The following is a 19,977-nucleotide window of genomic DNA, read 5'->3' on the forward strand; positions in this document are numbered from 1 at the left end:
AAATATTATTATTTATGATAAAATTGTTATGTTATCATTTAGTTTGAAGTTATTATTTATGTTTGTCTAATAAATGAATAATAAAATAATAGATATTATCATATATTATAATTCATTTTAAATTTTTGATATGCTATTTTTTAAAAGATAATTTATTTTTAATTTATTCATGATTTAAAAATTATAAATTTTTTAACTCATGTTATTAGTTTTTACTAAACTGTTAAATATTTTTATTAAATTTTTAATGAAAATTATAATTTTAAAGTAAAAATATAAAAGTATCTATGCTATTTAATAACTATGATTGTTTGATAAATTACAATTTAAAACTAACTAAAAAATATTTAGGGAAAAAACAATGTTCTTTGTCGTTATTCTGTCTTCTCCTTATGAAAGTTTCCAGCACAATGGCTTTGAAAACCTAACCCAGTACGAATCAATAATGATCTGCTTAGTTGGTGTTTTTAATTTATACAAATTTGATAATTTTTTGGATTTAAAATTCTCAATTATTATTTTCCAATATTAACAGCAAAGAAGTGAATATTTCTCGTGAAACCAATAACTCATTCAACTTTAAATAAATAAAATGATAATAATTTTTAAATAAAAATAAAATATAATTTACTCTTATATTGCATTATTATTATTATTATTATTATTATTATTATATAGTTATAGAATTTGACTTAAAACTTAATATAATTTTAATATTTAGTAATTATTCATCATATTTTAAAATAATAATAAATAAAATTTTTTATTTTTTATTTTATTTTTTAATATTTTAAAACTATATTAGTATACTAATATAAAAATATATTGAAAATATTTATTATTAAATTTTAATATTATACAAATTAATATTGTCGATATAATTGATATTATAATTTTATATACTTTATTATTAATATAACATTAAATAAAAATAGTTTATATTTTAATATTGAATGATCAATATTAATTTTTGGAATTGATAATTATACCAATTATTTATTAATTTAAAATATAAAATATAAAAAATAGATAATATTATATTTTTTTTATTATCTCTAATTTTTAATTTAATAAATAAAAATACTGAATTTTCAATTTGTTTAAAAATGCTATTTACTTTAAGAGTCGAAGTATTTATTGTTAAAATAATATCCAGCCAAGTACATTTTGTGGGAGTGAAATGGCGAAATTTGACAAGCACAGGGAAATTAGTAAGAAAAATAATATAAAATAAAACGGAGCCGCCCTCGTTCCTACCAGTCTGGGAAATGACTAAACTAGCTTCAAATTGTTGCCACGTGCAGTCGGTAATGAAAGAAGCAACCAAGGTAGACGTACACCCGGGCAACAGACTCGGCAAAACTCATCCCAAAATATCTATGGCTGTCCCACTCCGTATCCTAATATTATAACGAAAGAAATACCTAATTTTTAGTTTTTATATTATACCAAACAAACAAGCAACAGCTCCGTACAATAATGCAAGCACAAAAGGAGAAGATGAAACTTCAAACTACAGAAAGAGAGAAAAATATAAAAAAAAGGATATTAATCCTTTTAAATATTTTAGTTAAATTTTTTAGAAATTTAATTTTTTTAATATTTTAGTTTTCAATTTATTCTCACAAATATCTAATTTTTTTAATTTATTTTATATATTTAATTTTTAATTTAATTTAATAAATACTTCAATTTTATTTAACATCTATATATAATATAGGTGACGTATTAAATAGGATTATATAATTAAAAATATTAATATTAAAAAATAAAAATAAATATTTATTAAATTATATTAAAAACTAATATACCAAAGTGATTAAATAATTAAATGTAATTAGATTTTTTTTTCTTTTAATTGGAGAGGAGAAAATCAAATCCACAATTCCGCATTACAAGAATAATTATTAATAAAACAGTAAATGCATTATGAGTTGGATGATAATAAAATAATATTTATACTAAATAATAGATATTAAAAGTTTATTTTTATTGCATCGTGTATATCCATTTTATTTTTGAGAATTATTATTTTTTATTATTATTTTAAATACCACTTGACGTACAATTATTTACTATCACGTTTGCTTTATGAGTTGATAGACTCTCTTTAGCCACCGCAGCATCCCACCAGCGCGTTACCTTTTCTACATTACGAATTTATGATTTTTCAAAAACACAATGTACAAGAGAAAATATGTGTGGCGTATATATATTGATGGTTTTAAAAATCGACTCGGACCGATTATATCGGTCTAATTAATTTTATATATAAAATTTAAAATTTAATTAATTATATCTATGAGTTTGATTAATTAAATTAATTATTTGTACTGATTTTTATATAATTATAAAAAAAACTAATAATATAGATAGCTATATTAATAACTTGAACTAGTGACCGACTCTTGATCAATGACTGATTTGCACGTAAAGTCTATATTATATATATTTAATTACTGATTTGATGAGACTTAAAATTTTATTTTAGATCTAAACTGTTTAATTTTTTTGATCAAATTAAATTGAAAATAAAAAATAAACAATAAATATATAACTTATTTTTATAGAATCGAGTTTGATGAACTAATAATTAAAATAAAATAATTCTCAAACTCCTCACGTGTTAAAATCTTACAATTAAAATTGCCATATTATATATAAGCCTATAGAAAAACAAACATATTGATTGAATTTATAGGTGATGGTAAATTTTCATTGTTAACAATATGGACAAAAACTATGAATGCTAGCCAGTCTAGTTAGTGCCAATTCGGAGAAAACAAGAGGGCACTAATTCAATAGAGTTTTTAAAGCCACGTAGAAGAGATGGTGAAATGCAAGTTTGACTTCATGAAGTGGAAAAATAATAATATTTCATAAAAAAAACAAGTAGTCATCGTGCCGTTGACCTTTATTAATATTTAATATTATTTATAGTATAATGTTAAATACTTTATAATATAAATAGTATTAATGGTCTGACTACTTAAAAGTGAATTGAGCACTCCACTCGGATAGAATTGACCGGTTCTTGAAGTGGGATGTGCACTCAATTTTGCAATTTGATAATATTTGCTTTGTCAAGTTGAAACCATTATATTATAACTCTAATCCAAGGATTGGTACTTGCAAAGTGGAACAATTTTGCTTTATGAATTGACTTCTTGTTTTTTCTTTTTCTCTCATGAGTTGCTTCTCATTTAATTGATGATGTTTCCTTTTTTTAAGAAAAAAGAAAATTAACTCATGTCCTAAAGCATACCAATTTTTCGAGATGATTCGGTTCGGGTCTAATGAAACGGTTCGGTACAGTATGAAGCAATAAAGATTCAAGACTTTTCTATTTTTAAATAAGTATATATTTTTTAGCTTAAATTAATTGGACAAAAATTAATTTTAAATTATACAATAAAAAATAAAATCACGATAGTTATATTATACTTGTATTTAACAATTATATAATAGAGAAGTTTATTTTCAAGCCACCAAACTAATAAAAAGTTGTACATTAAATGAATGTGTGTTTAATAGTTCTAATCTACCAAGCTGAATATTTGCAATATCATTATCCAAATGATAAATTTCATATGATATCTCTAATGCAATATAACATTTTTATATCAAGACACATAATTAGTAAGAATTATTTTATAAATATGATCAATGTCATATTAGCACTATATCATCATAAGTTAATAAATTAATATGTTTGGTATTAGAATAATTTTTTATTATTAAAATTTTAAAAAATCGTAAGTCTTATATACTTTAGTTTAATGAATGATAATGTGAACTTATAACTTTACAAAAAAATCGACATAAACTTACTGAATAATTAATATTATAATAAAATATAAAATTTAGTACTTCAATTTTATATTTGAGCCAATAAACTTAAATTTTATTCGAATAGAATTATTAGATTTGTATTTGGTAAGGTTTTTTACACTTTATTTTAAGTTTAAGATTTGAATTTATCTATTATAAAAATAATTATATATAAATAAATAAAATTTTAAATTAAATCTAGTTTTGGTTCATAATGATATAAAATAATTCAGTACAGTTCTCTGTATAGAAAACTAATGAGATCCAGAACCGTATCAAAAGAAAATTTTGGTACAGTTTGGTTCGGAGAAAGTCAAACAGCGGTTAACATATATTTTCGGTTCTAAATACTTTTGATTCAATTTTTTGATACGGCTCGGAATCTTCGAGTCTCGTGCTCAGTTCTAATATGAAAATAGAAAAAAGTACAAAAAATAATTCTTACAAACAAAGATAACTAGTCTAAATTAGAGAAAGAAACAATTGTCTATGCAATATAAATAAAAAGAATCTATGATAATCAATATGGAGGAAATTGTTTAATACTAATAAAAAAGTTATGTATATATATGATATAAATTGCCTTAGAAATTATATTAGTATCCAAATACACCATACTTATGGTTGTTCAAGGATTTGCATTGGAGTCCATATGTTTGGGGTAATTGGATCATGAATAGGAATGTCATTGGAGATTATTATAAAATAGTTAAAGTTAATTACTGATACTTTCTTGAAGTTTGGATAAATTTATAGGTCTAATTTTATTTTTTTCAAAAGTGAACTAATATTTCTTTATTTAGTTCCGTTAACTATCAACTCCTTCCTTCATTTTTTAAGGCCAGTAAATCAATTAAAAGAATTTAATTTAATCTATAATAAGAAACTAAATATTAAATTTGTCCATAATGTGTAAATTAATATTTTTAATTATTCTAATTTCTTAACATGATATTTTTTATAGAATTATAAAACTTGATCACGTAAATTGTAATAAGAAAAATTGAAAACTCTAATAATTTAATAATAAATTCTAAGAATTAGAATGTTATTATCTTATAGAGTAAAAATCTGTTGATTGGTATTTAAGGAAAAATAAACTTTTTCATTTTAATTTGTATTTATAAAATATTTTCACAGTATATGATTTTTTTAACTTTTTATTTTAAATTATTAACCTCCAACCTATTTAAATTTTAATGAGAATTAATTTTTTGTTATTTTTTATCTTAAATTGTTTAAAACATCCCAACTATCAATTTATTCTTATTCTTTCCATAGGTAATAATTCTAACATATCATTACCATAACCATCCTAAAAATTTAGTTTGAGGAAACCACTATGATATGCTGAAAAAATTAATTTGATATCAAATTCATTAATTTGGATGCATAAATTATTTGCATTATGTATATTAAATTAACTTTGAATTAATTGTTCCTATTATTCCTATTATATGTATTAATTATTAAAAATTAGCCAATAAGTAAATGAGCTACCTATGATTTTTTTCTAAGAAAATCAATAAACAAGTATAAAGATCAATCTTTGATTGTTTTAAAAAAATATTCTAGAAAATTAGAGCCATTTAAAAATATTAATTTAATTATTTTAAAAGAGTTTAGTATTTGATAGTAAGTTTAAAAATCAAATTAACCAAATTAAACTCTTTGACTGGTTGACTGATAAGAAAAAAAAGACAAGAGAGTTAACAATAAGATAATCATAATTAATTTATATTTATATATGTATTAAGATTAACAAAATTGAACAATGCAATTATATTAATTAGTAAAAACATATATGAAAATGTAATATAAGCTAGAGTAATAAGAATAATATAAATCAATTTACTAAATTTTAGAAAGTGGGATTATATTATAATATAAAAAGTATTAATTTTTTTTAGTTATAAATGAGGGAGAGATGCTTGTACTTAAGATCTTGCTCAAATTGATATATTCATCCACTGAGTCTTAGATTTTGATTTTTAATATAAGAAATTAAATAAAATCATATTTGCCACAATACATGTAAGAATCAGTATCCTTTTTTCTTTTAGATGCATTGTAAAGATAATTAAAAAAAATAAAACAACTTAAGTTCCAATAAAAGAAATAATGAAATATGTAGTTTTCTCCGAGATAATAGCATTTTAAAATTGGTATTAAATTTCAAATTTTATTGATATAAAAAAAAGACTATATGGATAGCTGACAAAGAAAAATAAATTGCTTTATTTCTTCAATTCGGATATTTTATGCGTAAAAAAAACGATTTAAGAAATAAAATAACTTCAAAGCTCAAGGAAGTCAAAATTAATAAGCAATTTAACACAAAATTGAACAAATACGAGCAAGGTAAAAATATGAGTATATGTGCAAGATTCCCCTTATTAACCTTCTTTTGTGTGTAAGGGTGTAACCAAGTGGAACAAACATAAACTATTCGGAATTATTTTAAATATGTTTGAGATCGGTTCGAGTTATTTGAGTAGCTTTGACGAGTGAAGCCACTGGCTCACGAGGCTAGTCGAACTTAGATTTATAATTGAAAAGAAAAATATGCTACTAAGTAAAAAATAGAATTTGAACTTACAACCCTCAATAAAATATGTATAAACCTTCTCACTAGGTTAAATATAATATGTGTTTATTTGATATATTACAGTGGATGAAACTCTTTAATTGTAACATAATTTTTTTTGAATAATTTTAACATAAATTTATATATATCATTAATACTAATATTTATATTTATATTTTATAAATTAATTATTTTCTTATATATATATGATGGATATTTAAAAATGTAATAGTTTTATATAAATATTAATAATTATGTATAATTGTAAAATTATTTAATTTGTTTTAAATGAATAATTAAATAATTTATATTTAAAAATCCAAAATTCAAATTTATTATTCAAACTCTATTGAACTTAGTTTGACTAGACTTTTCAATGCTCGGGCCGATCTTATTTATTTAAGATTGAGTCAAGAGTTATTCGAAACTCAACTTACTTACACGACTCATTACCAGCCTTATTCCTGGAAAACAAAAAGAAACTAGCCGTTAGGCTTACAAATTCAAAAAGTTTCCCGTTTTCTTTCATTAAAGAGAAAGACAAACAAACCTCTTCTAAACATACTCTCAAAATATACCTGCAAAATCAGTCAAAGTAATTCCCTCTCGTTTCTCTCTTCTAAACACTCCTCACCCCCTGTCTCTCTCTCTCTCTCTCTCTCTCTCTCTCTCTCTCTCTCTCATTTTGTTTGACAAGCTTGCTGCATAGATCTGCATTCTTCTTATTATCTTGAGATTTCTGGGAGAATTGTTTTTGTTTATTGAATTTGTTTCCTTAAAACGAAAGCTTAAAATGGTTATAAATTGAAGGAATCGTTGTGTTCCATGATCTTTTTCTTTAAGCTTTTTCTTTTGGTGCTGTTTTGTTATATTAGAGGCTGTTTCTTTCTTTTTCTTCTTTGATTTTCTTGCAATTGAAATAGATTATGGTTGATTGATTTCTTTATTTGAGACGAGTGGATCGGTTGTATTATGATAATTAGACAAGAAAGGGGGCTTAATCTGGATACACTTATTTAGTTTTTATTAATCTGAAAATATATATGTATAACACTAATTCCATAGCCTCTCCAGCGAGAGGCACTATCTGTTCTTTTTCTCGGAAGATGATAGTTAGAACACCTGGAACTCGAGCTTCTAAGATCGATAGGACGCCAGCAACAACTCCTGGAGTAGCATGTTGATAATCACGCCATTGTATTTAACCCGCCAACCTCGGGTACGCACAGCTCAATCGATTTGGTTACTAATCAGCAATTATTTTCTCATTATTTTCCTTTTTTGTTGTTTGAATATAGCACTCTTTTATGTTTTTCTATTTGGTAACTAAACAGAAAAACACTGGCAGCGTCAGTTGATGTCCTCCTAGTGAAGGAATGGTGAAACTTAAAACAGACGGGGCGTGCAGTGGAATTGGTCGTCGAGCTTCTGCAGGAGGTGTGCTTAGAGACTCCAGGGGTTCGTTTGGTTAATGGGTTTCACGTATCCCATTGGTAGCTGTTCTCCCCTTCATGCAGACGGGGCTATGCATATTGATTTTGGTCTTTGCTGGGACAGAAATATTTTGAGATAGGTTTCACACCAAAAAAAAAAAAAAAAAAACTTGCAAGAAGTATGGAAAATGGTGAAATCTGCTCTGAAAGAGTAATTTTTATTTTTCAGATGAATTATATGGATTTGGGTTTACACCTTTTGGTGGTTATTGACGGGTTAATCTAGAAGTAATGGCCGTGATTGAGTCACTGCAACGTCAGACAGAAGAGACTGTGGATTCTGTGGGATGATTCAGGCGAGGAAGAGGCAGATGGATCTGTAGAGAATCCTTGTGTTACAGAAGCTGGAGAAGATGATTCTCACAACGTCTTGGAGAATCCAAGTAAGTGTGAGCCTCAGGTTGCCATCGAACAGAAGAAAGAGAATGAAATTTCTGCAGAGAAAGACTGGTTGTGGAAATGTGCACTCTGAAGAAGATAGCAAACTTGAGTCAGAAGTTGCTGAAGATGGTGGTTTGAATGTGCAACTCCCTGCAGCGAGGCTCTCTTGTAAAAGGAAGAATCCTGACAGTGGGGTTGAGTCACTGGAACCAACTGCTACGGCAAAGAAGAGGAATCGGGAGAGGTCAGGAAGCAACAGCTGATGGCAACAATTCACCATCAAGTCCTCTCAATGTGAGATCATCTGATGATGACTTTGAATGAATGGTACACTGATTCTCAATTCTGTTTGAACTATTTTTGGAAACTTGACAAGGTTCATGGTGACTTTTTTTTACAACTTTATGGGCACCTATGTTTCAATTTTGAATGGCTGGGTTGTTTTGGGAGCAGCACATCTCTGTTTTTGGATGCTAGAAAGTATCTACTGATACAGCATCCCTTTATGAAAACATTCACCATGATAAATATTCTCTACCTTTCTGTTTGAACGTGCAGCTACCATTTTTATTAATCTTTTACCTTCTTTGATGCGATAATAGGCAATCAAAATTCTGCATGATGAGATGCAATGGGACATTATCAAGATTGGCAACTTGGTCCGCAAGAAGGTGATCATTTTATTGCTTCAAGTATATTTTTCATATTTAAGTGATCATTCTATTATCGTATTCTTTTTAGTCTTCACGTGTTTGAACTTATTTGGTTATTATAGTGAATTTATTTTCTTCAATCATTTTTTATCTTCCTTGTTCAGGAGAGTTTAGGCTGTCATTTATGGTGGCTATTTTGTCACAATATTATTCACCGGGGAAGACAAAATAGAGACCACACGGCAACCACGTCACGTGGTAGCTAAAATTAGAGACCACCAACTGTGGTAAACTAAATACATCTCTAATTTTATTTTAGAATTAATCTTGGCTAATATTTTATTATAATTTATATAATTTTTTTAACTATTATTAATCTAATTACATTTATTTTATAATTAATATTATACATAATTTTAATTCTAAATATTAAATATTAAATTTTAATTTAAAAAATAAAATAAATAAATAAAATTATTCTAATAAAAAGAAAAAATAATAATATACAATTAAATCCGAATCATATATATAATTGTAACTATAATTAAATGAAAATTTTATTTTATTTTCAATGAAAAAGAGGTAAAAAAGCCTATGATTCGGACTACACAGTAGTCACAAATTTAGGAAAAAAAAAACACCAAGCTTATGCCTCGTGAGAATACGTCCTTCGTATCATTTGGATGTTGATCAAAATAATAGCATCCCAAAGGCAAACTGAAACTCATCGGAGCAAGGACATTCTGCATTGGAGATACCAATTCTTACTTGGACATACCAATTCCATTTTAGCATTCTCCGAATCTCAGCAATTACTAAAAGATACCGAAGAGAAGAAAGCTTAACATTCACTTCCAAGAGCACGTGCATATGCTCTCTATTCTAAACCATTCTCAGACAGTAGATAACACCCCAAATCTCTCCAACAAGCATACTACAAATTTTAATCTTGGCATCGAAACCTGAACACCACATACCATTAAAATTTCTAATTAAGCCATCATAAGCTCGATCAAAAGACCTCATTGCATACGTATTAATTTTTACCTAATTGGAAGGAGGTAAGGTCCATACAATTATGAGCTCAAGATTATTCTAATTTTATGAATCATAAAATGAATTTAAAGTGAATAAAAAAAAGAGACTATCATAACCACCCGTGTAAAAATATTGTATATTTACTATGTATTTTCTAATACTACTACTCTTTCTTTCTCTGTAAAATACATATATAATCATATATATACAAATTTAAATTTTTTTATTTAGTCCACTACTACCTCTATTATTTTTATCGCACGTATAAGCCCAAAAGAACATAGACATCCATAAAAAATAAAAGCATCTTAAACGAAAAAATAGAACTATTATTAACTTTAAAGAAACTGTTTTACTTAACTTGTTAAACAAAACCGGATTCAAACCGCTCAACCCGGACAGTACCTAAAAACCGATCGATTCCGTTTTATCTGCGCATCTAAAAGTTCGCATGTGGAACAAAAAGATTCTTTCCAGTGAAACCCACTCAAGCAACGGTCAGCCACTGCCCAAAAGGCATCAAACCATCATAAAGAAGACACGTGTAGGGTTTCAGTGGCTGGGAATTTTTCGGGCAAAGAAGATGTTGGGCAAAGGTCCCCATAAATATCTGGCTGAAGAGACTCCTTTGGGTAGATATTTTGCTTTGTCTACTTTAAAATATTAAAAATAGATAAAATAAATAAATAAATAAAAGAGAGAGAGGAGGGTCGGGTGGCTGTAACCAATGAGAGAAGAGTTATAGATCTAACGGAGAAATCTTAGGGTGGTGCCGAACAATGAATGTGGACGTGGCACAATGTGGTGTTAGGAATAAATCTTTGGCTTGATATGATATTTCCAGCCACTTGCTCCTGAACTTGCACATGATCCTCCGTGGGCCCCACTCCATCTCATGACTTGTATCTAATGGACATCACCATTCATCATCATCATCATCATCATGGTTGTGCAATGTGTCACATACCATGCGGCCATATACACAAATATGCTACTTGCACGAATTATTATAAATCTAATTTTATTATATAAAGTTTGAAGAAAATTAAATAATACGTATTTATCGTACAACTAAATTGCACTGATGATATGGAGATTTGTATTAATATTTTCGTTATTTTAATTTTTAATTTGTAATATAAAATTATTAAAATTTTGATCGAACAAATAAAAAAGAATACCATTTCTTTTTGTAAAAAATATATAAAAAAATTATCGTATGTAAATGCCATTTCATTAAATGGAGTGAAACATAATTAGTAAGCTAAAACATACTTTCTTTTATTTGCTAAGAGGTTGTTTGACATATTGAGGTGTAATCTTACAATCTCGATTTTTATTTATATTTTGAATTTTAATTTCTTTAAATAAATATTTTAAAATTACATCCGAAATCAACCGTAAATACAAAATATTTTTATGATTTACTACTATTTTTCATTTTCGGGTAATCTAAGGGTTGATGATAATGTAAATGCGGGAGAATTCAATGATCAAAGTTGAAGGTGTTAGGCCTTTTATTCTCCAAGATTTTAGTGTCGTTCACCGCTATTTGACACTGTTATCTTCACCCCTAAATTCATTAGTCTCAATTCTGTTGCTAAACTTTTAATATTTAGGAATTTTTATAGGGAGAAAAGAAAATAAGTTTTATTTTCCTTCTTATTTGGATGGATGGAAAATAAATTCATTCTTTATTTTTCACTTTTTCTTTCTAATTTTATTTTTTTTAGGATGAAAAGAAAATATAGGATGAAAAATAAGAGTTCTTTTCCATCCTCTCTTATTTTTCTCTCTCTTTTCTAAATATAAAAAGAATTATTTTACTCTATTATTTTCTTCCTTTATTTTCTCTAGACGGTTAGTAATTTTTGACATCAAATCCTTTTTATATTTTGTTATGTTTCAAATAGTCTCTCAAAATGATACTTAGAAAACATGGCCATTTCAACGGTAAAAGAAAAGAAATATCTTACGTTTGTAAAAAGGCTTAAACGCTATAAATTTTTTATAATTTGTTATCAAATCTAGCATACATTTCTTAAATTTATAATTTTAATATTATTTTAACATTAAATTTAATTTTAGCCTCTATAAAATTATCAACTAAAATATATTAACGTAGTATGAACTTTTGCAAAAAAAATAAAATAAAAATAGGAGCTGAGTTATCAATTTCATTACTAAAATATTAACATTTAAACATATAAAATTAATAAAACTCTAACATTAATAAGGAAAAAAATTAATCTGATGTGCTTAAACATTAGTGTTTTAGTAATCGAGTGATTCGATTACTGAAATGATATTAACTTAACCGTTTATTATCATCACTAGAATTTACACTATATCAATAAATTAAATTGATAATAATTTTACCAAAGACTAAAAATAAAATTAATACTAAAATATAATATTAAAATTTTAAATTTTAAAACTACATGTCAAATTTGGTAATAAGGGCAAAGCACATAATTATTTTGACAATTATTCCTTCATAAAAATAATAGTTTAAGGACAATTTTAAAACTCAACAAGATTACAAGCTTTGAAAAGTGGAGTTTGTCTGTAAAAAAAAAAAAAAGCAAAATATATAATATTCAACCACATATTGACACGTGTACGTATTGCTTCTTTTTTCGACCATTGAAATTGTATATATTACAACAATCTATAAGATATAAGAAATTATATACATTTTGAATTATATAATCTATGAAAATTCAAATTTAAAATATTATTTTTTAATATTCTTAAGTGAGAATATTCCGCAATTGACTTTAAAATACAACACTTCTAACTCATGCATTAGATGCTAAAACAGTTCAATTCCTCAGTTAAATCATAAACACATTTTTTTTTTTTCCTTTTCCTAATAATACGATAAAGAATCATTAGACAATTCAGTAAAGAAAAAGAACAATCTAGAAAACAACCAAAAACAATGACATAAAGCAAAATTAATGAGGTGAATGTCGGTTCAAGCACTCACTATAAAATAAGTAAAATTCTGACCAATCCCGTTACGCCAGCAAGGAATTGTCGGTTCCAATTAGTCAAATCCCTTGAAATTGCTAATTTTAATAACACAGAACTCTCCTTTCCAATTCTGTATCCTGAAATAAAAACTCTTATTCAAATCCTCCATCGCCAGTTGCTGGTTAGGACGCGGTCCCCTAATTAGCCGTACACGTGTCTTTTGCTCTTGTCATGGTCGGCCCACCCAGGTGGGCCCTTGGACCGTGATCATTGTCTTTTAACGTGTGATAGAATTGCTTTGAGAAAACATTGGACGGCTCGAAAGATTAATTAATTACATGCGTTTGATTGATTTGTCTGACTTAGCTTCCATTACCTCCACTGGAGATGTCAATTTTATTAGCAGTAAATTATTTGGTTCTTGAACTTTTTGCAACATAATAATTTACCGCTTTTTGATCTTTATGGCCAAATGAGTCCCTAACTTTTTAAGTTAAGTTCAATTTGAACCTTTATTTAGAAAAACAATTAAAAATTGACTTTTCTTATGTTATTGTAATGGTACAATAACATTTTAAAAGTTTAAATAATTGAATCAAAATGGACCTGAGATTCAAAAGAAAATGATTAGTTTGGGTGAGATAGAGAGCATATAGCCCATTTACAGAGTAAGAGGCCTAACATGAGACTCCATTTCCATCTCTGCACTACTGCATATAATCTCTCCAGGGTTATGACTGTTGAAATCTTTTATTTTCTCAGGTGGGCCTATTTTGATGAATTCTTTTTTTTTTTTTTTATTATATTTGGTACGTATTTTTAGAATATTGTTAATATAGGTAGGTCTAACTTGCTCATGCTTTACCCCTCAGCCTCTCATCTTTTGATGGACAAGAGCCAGCCAAACACAACAACAACAACAGCCAAAAAAGAAAGCTCCTTACAGATTTCTAACGAGTCTCCGCCAGGCCACCCCCCAGCAGATCATTCTAAGCTCTCCAGCTAGGGCAAGAAGCACTCGAACACCTTCTTGAGTCAATAATGCATAATTGGTGAACCTGTCAGGTTTTTCTTTTTTAAACAATTACAATTTTTTGGAAAGGAAGAAAAAGTAGGCCTGGAACTCCAGAGCATAAGTGCCTATGGCCACCAGATGAGAAGCCCGACAGCTATACAGTAGTAACATGAATGATGTAATAAAGTTAAATTGGAAATGCTTTTTATTTTAAAAAGTATAATTACTATAATAAAAAATATTTAAATATAAAGAATAAAATATTTTATAAATTCAATAGATTTTTTATATTTTATTTTTTATTTTACTCTTATTTTCATAAACATTAATAGTTTTAATTTTTTTTAACTTTTATTAATATAAAAATAAAAATTATAAATATCAATTAAATTAGATACATAAAAATTTATAATGCATTTATTAAATATGTAATATTTAGAATGCTATTTTATAATAACTTTTTAAAATAAAAAATTTGATGTATATAAAAAATGCATTGGAGATACTCTAAGTAATATCAATAAAATATATTTTAAAGTCTTTAAATTTTTTTATTGAGCTATTGCACTTTATTTTTGTTTTCATTAACAACTATAATAAAATAAAAATATAAATATAAAAAAGTTCAAAGAGAATTAATAAAAATTTCATAAGGTAACTGTAATTTCTTTTTTTTAATTTAAGTAATAAAATAAAATAAGAATTTAGAGACTCATTGAAATAAAACTAAAAAGTTCAGACACTTGATAATAAAATTTGCAAGTAACACATAATCACACGTAAAAAATAAAGGGTAAAGAATGTGATTCATTCAAGCTTTGTCCATTGCTATAGCCATTATGCACTGCTGACAAAATTTGATCATTGTTTAGAAATATCCCAAGCAGAGGCGACTATTCCCCTAGTAATGTATTTTTTAATCTATATATATGATAGTTTATATTATTGCCTCTCATTCTTTAGGTTAGTTCTTCCCACTTCTTGGGTTGTCCTCAATTTCTTGCTTCCCTTCATCAGTTCCCGGGTCGGCCACGGTTGATCCCTTTTTGTTTTTTTGGGCTGAAGCAAGCTACTATAGTACAAGATTGTACATTTTTGTTTTTTGTTTTTTGAGCTGCAATACAAGATTGTACACTTAGGCCTACGGCTAGTGTTTAATTTGATGTGTAGTGCATAGAGCTGTATTCTTCATTGTTGTAACTATGTTTGCTTGTCACTTGTTTCTTGTCTAGCATTCCAAACATTGATGAGAGGGGAAAAGGATAAATTCTTGAATTGGTTATGTCTGCAATGGAAAATGCATGGAGGGTTCCTACTCAACCTTATAAAGAGAGGCTACTTTTTTGCAGTAGCTACTAACAGAATTATTGGTTTAGCAAGGAACAAGAAGGGAATTTACATTGCTTGCTGATACATTTTGTTGTCTAATTTGTGGTTCCATTGGTGTATCCTAACAATGAGATGTTTCTTGAATTATCTAAAATAGAGTATCTCCTTTTACATTAAGAATTGATAAATCATAAAATCTTTAATTCCTCATTGGAGAGAGACAAGAATATGCAGGCCTTTGGCCACAGCCTGTCAACTTCCCCACTTCTTGTTGGGCAGTCATTGAGCATCTTAACACCCTAGTGTTTGTAAAATCAAACATGTTGCAACTCTGCTTTCAGGCCATGTAAGTCTGTCAAATTTGTGGATAATAAAGTTTGTTGTGAGTTATGATCATGAAATAATAGCTAAGGACCTTCTTTGTTGTAAAAATCATTTAGCAGAATCATAGACACATTTTATGGTATCCCCTTGAAGTGTTAATTATCATGCAAAAGTAGGCCAGCATGCCCATCTGCTTGACAACACCTTATTTTCACTCATCACATGGCTTTGCTTCCTATGGTTTCTTGGATTAGGAGGCCCAATCAATGAGACTGTTTCTGGCTTTGTGAATATATATATATATAAGCAATCCACCTGTATACCCTCTACATAAGATCTAAAATCTGAAAAAAGACTTTCTTCCTTTCTTTTATCTCAGAATATTCAAAACTTCCGTGCAGTTTTATTAACAAGATGATCAGTGCAAAGAAGCTTCTCATATTGGCAAGGAAATGGCAGAAGCTGGCTGTTCTTAAGCGAAAAAGAATCTCAATTCCAAGAATTGTTGGGAGTCCAGATGCAGAGTGCTGTAGCACATCAAATACAGTTGAGAAAGGGCACTTTGTTGTGTATACTAATGATCAGAAACGCTTTGTGCTTCCTTTAGAATATCTTAAGAATGAGATTGTCAGAGAACTGTTTAAGCTAGCAGAAGAAGAGTTTGGGTTGGTGAGCAACACGCCTCTTACATTACCATGTGATGCTGTATTACTGCAATACATAATTGGTTTGATCCAAAGACATGTAACTAAAGAAGTAGAGAAAGCATTGCTCATGTTCATAGCTAGCAGTCACTGTTCCTCATCATTGTATCCTCTTCAAGCAGATGCAAGTCAACAAATACTTATCTGCAGCTTCTGAACTACATTATGTAATTGATCCAAAAAGATATACATACATATATTTTTTTAGCAAATTGTTTGTAAAGGAGAAATAGGACTCATTTTTTCTGAAATGAATATACAATAATCAACAATTAGTCTTTGCCCACTTCATCAAATTTACAGTTTTTGGTTAAATTCAAAGTATACTGCTTGATTGATGAACATAAAACAGATAATGACTTGCAATCATAATCATATGCTTCTATTTTTTGGTTTGAATATGTAATGTTCTATTTAGGACTACAGAGGCCAAAGTCGCTTTTCATTTTTTCTTTGTTGAGATTTAAAAACTGCTTCTAAAGAGAAGCGAGTAAAGTTGATGTTTTCTTTAATTGATTTCCATACAATCTAGAGGATCAGCAAAATTTAATCATGATAATGATAAAGCAAATCGCCTATAATTTAACCAATCTCATCCAAGTACTAGCTCGTGAGACACTGCCACTCTCTTCCTACCCCTTATGTCAGGCGGCAGTTCTTAGACATGTTAATCATGTTATCAAGCTTTAACAACAACTTTGCCAACTTGCACCAAGTCATTGAATGTATATGGCCACTGGTCAAGGGATTTATCAGGAGTTTGTGGTGGTTCATAAAGTTTGTTGTAAGCTGTGATTATGATATGTCAGCTTGGACCCAATTGTCGATGAATCCTGCAGAATTATAGGCATAAACAATATGTGACTGTGAAACAAAAACAAACTTGCCCACCTCGAATAGATTTTGCATCACATGGTTTTGCTTCCCATGTTTCCATGCGTTAGGCGGCCTCATTTTAGAGATTGTTCATATACATAGAGCACAAACTAATCCTAGCTCAACATTTCTCATCTAATTTGTATATAATAACAAAGATGAAACCACATATTACATTAGAACACACTAATTTATTGTTTTCTTTTTTAAATTTTATTACTGATCCACATAAGTGTAACATATTTAGTTGATGAGAAACCAGATTAGTTCTTATGTTTTTACTAGAATCTTGAATTAAATCCAGTCCAAGATTAGACAATGAAGTGTCCAAAAGATCCAGCTGTACTGTGCTCTCTACTATCATAAAACCACATATTCTTGAAATCTTGACAGGCAGGTGAAATACATTGCGGGTCTGTTTTGTGTGTCAACCAAATATAAACTTAACACGCCAACTACCAAAACACAGCTTGTTAATCCTTATATCACATGTTTTAGCTGTTCATGCAGTTACTGCGGATTGGTATTACATTTAATGATTTTTTTTCTTCGATTGTGAATATGTAACCTAGTCAAATTCTGTTCTGTCAAAATGAATCTTATCTCAAGTATAAACACATGAAAACAACTTGATCATCCCTCGAAACAGTGGTCCTCGCCAAAATGACGTGATGTTAAGAGGCAGTCACATAATAGTCTTCTAACCAACCAAGTATTATTACAGCATCAAAATCTGTATCTGGTTGCAGTACATTTTATCTTCGTTAGGTTACAAATATGTTTTAGTTATATAGTCATGGTTATCTTACACAATATGTAATGTATTTATGTATGTAAACAGTACCTTAGGATCAAATTAAGAGAGCTCTCCTTTCTTATCCGAGTCTACATATGGAATATGCAATTTCTTTGATCCAAGGACATGCACACAGTGATTCAACAAGGCCCAACGAACAAGTTAATCAATAACTCCTAATTTATGGCTTCTAAAGCATGTATACGATGACTTTTGTAACTAACAGGACATGTCAGTCAGAATTCAAATAGTAGTACTACTAATTTCTAAGCTGTGAAAATTTAATAGCCTTAAACAATCATCATATTTATCTGAAATCTCACCTGTTTTGTAATAATTGGAGGAAGAAAACAATGCAATCCTTTGGGCCACAGCTTCCTCACTTCTTGACAGGCAGTTCTCGGACATGCTAATTCTAATCACTCTTTCTCGTGTCTGTATAACTTGGACATAGATAACTCTGCTTATCCATTCTGCCTTAGTTATCTTATATATTTATTTTTTATTCTGCGGCTAATAGTAGCTAAGGACCTCTTTTGTCATAAAATCAGTAAGTAGAAAGATATATATCTCATGTAGATATGTAACTGTTGATAATCAAGCAAAGCAGACATGCATATCTCTTGGACAGATCCTCATACCCACTTATCACATGGCTTTGCTTCCTTTCTGTATTCTTGGATTAGGATGCCTCGTTAAAGAGGCTGTCTCTAGCTTTGTGAATATATAAACTACCCATTTCCATTGCCTCTACGTAGCACAAAAATACTCCGAAATCTCAGTGTTCTAAGATCTAAACACCTTCTCCTTTCTTTTATATCAAGATCTTCAACCTTCATTTTTAGATTATAACAAGATGATCAATGCTAAGAAGCTTATCAGACTAGCAAGAAAATGGCAGAAATTGGCTGCTCTTAAGCGAAAAAGAATCACAATGCCAAGAACTACTGTGAATGTGGATGCAGACAGTTGTAGCACATCGAAGGCGGTTGAGAAGGGGCATTTTGTTGTTTATACTAATGATCAGATGCGCTTTGTGCTTCCTTTAGAATATCTTAACAATGAGATAGTCAGAGAACTGTTTAAGCTGGCTGAAGAAGAGTTTGGATTGACAAGCAATATGCCTCTTACTTTGCCTTGTGATGCAGTATTTCTGCAATATATCATTGATTTGATCCAAAAACAAGTAACCAAGGAAGTTGAGAAAGTGTTGCTTATGTCCATAGCCAGCAGTCATTGTTCATCGTCATTGTATGCCCGCCAAGCAGATGCAAGTCAACAAATACTTTTCTGCAGCTTTTAAAACACATTTGCTTTGATTTTGCAATTGATCCAAATACATGTACAGATATTGTATTTAGCCAATATTCAATGAGAAATATAACACTCTTCATTTCTTCCAATATCAAGCTTATATTTTGTTATTTAGCACTTCTCATTTCATCAAGTCAATAGTTGTTTGTTAAGTACAAAATTTGCTGCTTGTTGAATATAAATAATTCACAGTTAGGGACATAAAATCTTTTCCATTGCTTTCTATTTTCTTGTTCAGGAATGTAATGTGGAATAGGAAAATATGACAGAACTGTGATCTTACAAGTGATCATGTAGACATTTGCTGTTGGGATCTCAGTCCAGCATCTACAAGTTGCTTGCTAAATTTTTGCGTGTTCCTTTAGTCAATCTCCAGTAATCTAGGCAATGAATATAAGTTATGTAAGATAATAATATCCAGCACAATGCAAAATATTATAATACTAATCAGTTATCTGGATAAGGTTCAGAAATCACCAATCTCATCTAACTAGGAACTTGTGAGCCAACCTTTCACTACCTCATGTTCGGCAGTACTTCGACAAGTTAGTTAGATCTAATCAGCTTTAAGCAAAACTCTGCCAACTTGCACTAGATCATTTGGTGGTTCACAAAGCTCGGTGCGAGTGGTGACAATGAGATGTCAGCTTAATTGGG

At 28.7% G+C, this 19,977-nt stretch overlaps 2 protein-coding genes and 2 long non-coding RNA genes across 4 annotated transcripts; all 4 read left to right on the forward strand.

The window, feature by feature from the left end:
• The first annotated feature begins 6,889 nt into the window (after positions 1-6,889).
• Positions 6,890-9,291, forward strand: LOC8283209. Its single transcript, XR_001535573.3, has 4 exons — positions 6,890-7,637; positions 7,753-8,619; positions 8,895-8,963; positions 9,110-9,291. It is a non-coding gene; the product is annotated as an uncharacterized LOC8283209 (long non-coding RNA).
• Positions 9,292-13,574: 4,283 nt separating this feature from the next.
• LOC125369350 lies at positions 13,575-14,254 on the forward strand. Its single transcript, XR_007214892.1, has 2 exons — positions 13,575-13,724; positions 13,835-14,254. It is a non-coding gene; the product is annotated as an uncharacterized LOC125369350 (long non-coding RNA).
• A 418-nt stretch (positions 14,255-14,672) lies between these two features.
• On the forward strand, positions 14,673-16,615 carry LOC8283210 (auxin-responsive protein SAUR63). The gene has a single exon (XM_048370659.1). The coding sequence runs from the start codon at positions 16,045-16,047 to the stop codon at positions 16,489-16,491; it is 447 nt and encodes a 148-aa protein (XP_048226616.1). The 5' UTR covers positions 14,673-16,044; the 3' UTR covers positions 16,492-16,615.
• Positions 16,616-18,408: 1,793 nt separating this feature from the next.
• Positions 18,409-19,409, forward strand: LOC8283211 (auxin-responsive protein SAUR63). Its single transcript, XM_015722473.3, has one exon. It carries the CDS (start codon positions 18,863-18,865, stop codon positions 19,307-19,309), a length of 447 nt encoding a protein of 148 aa, XP_015577959.2. The 5' UTR covers positions 18,409-18,862; the 3' UTR covers positions 19,310-19,409.
• The last annotated feature ends 568 nt before the right edge of the window (positions 19,410-19,977 follow it).

The sequence above is a fragment of the Ricinus communis genome, chromosome 2 (genome assembly GCF_019578655.1).
Source record: "Ricinus communis isolate WT05 ecotype wild-type chromosome 2, ASM1957865v1, whole genome shotgun sequence".
NCBI lineage: Eukaryota > Viridiplantae > Streptophyta > Magnoliopsida > Malpighiales > Euphorbiaceae > Ricinus > Ricinus communis.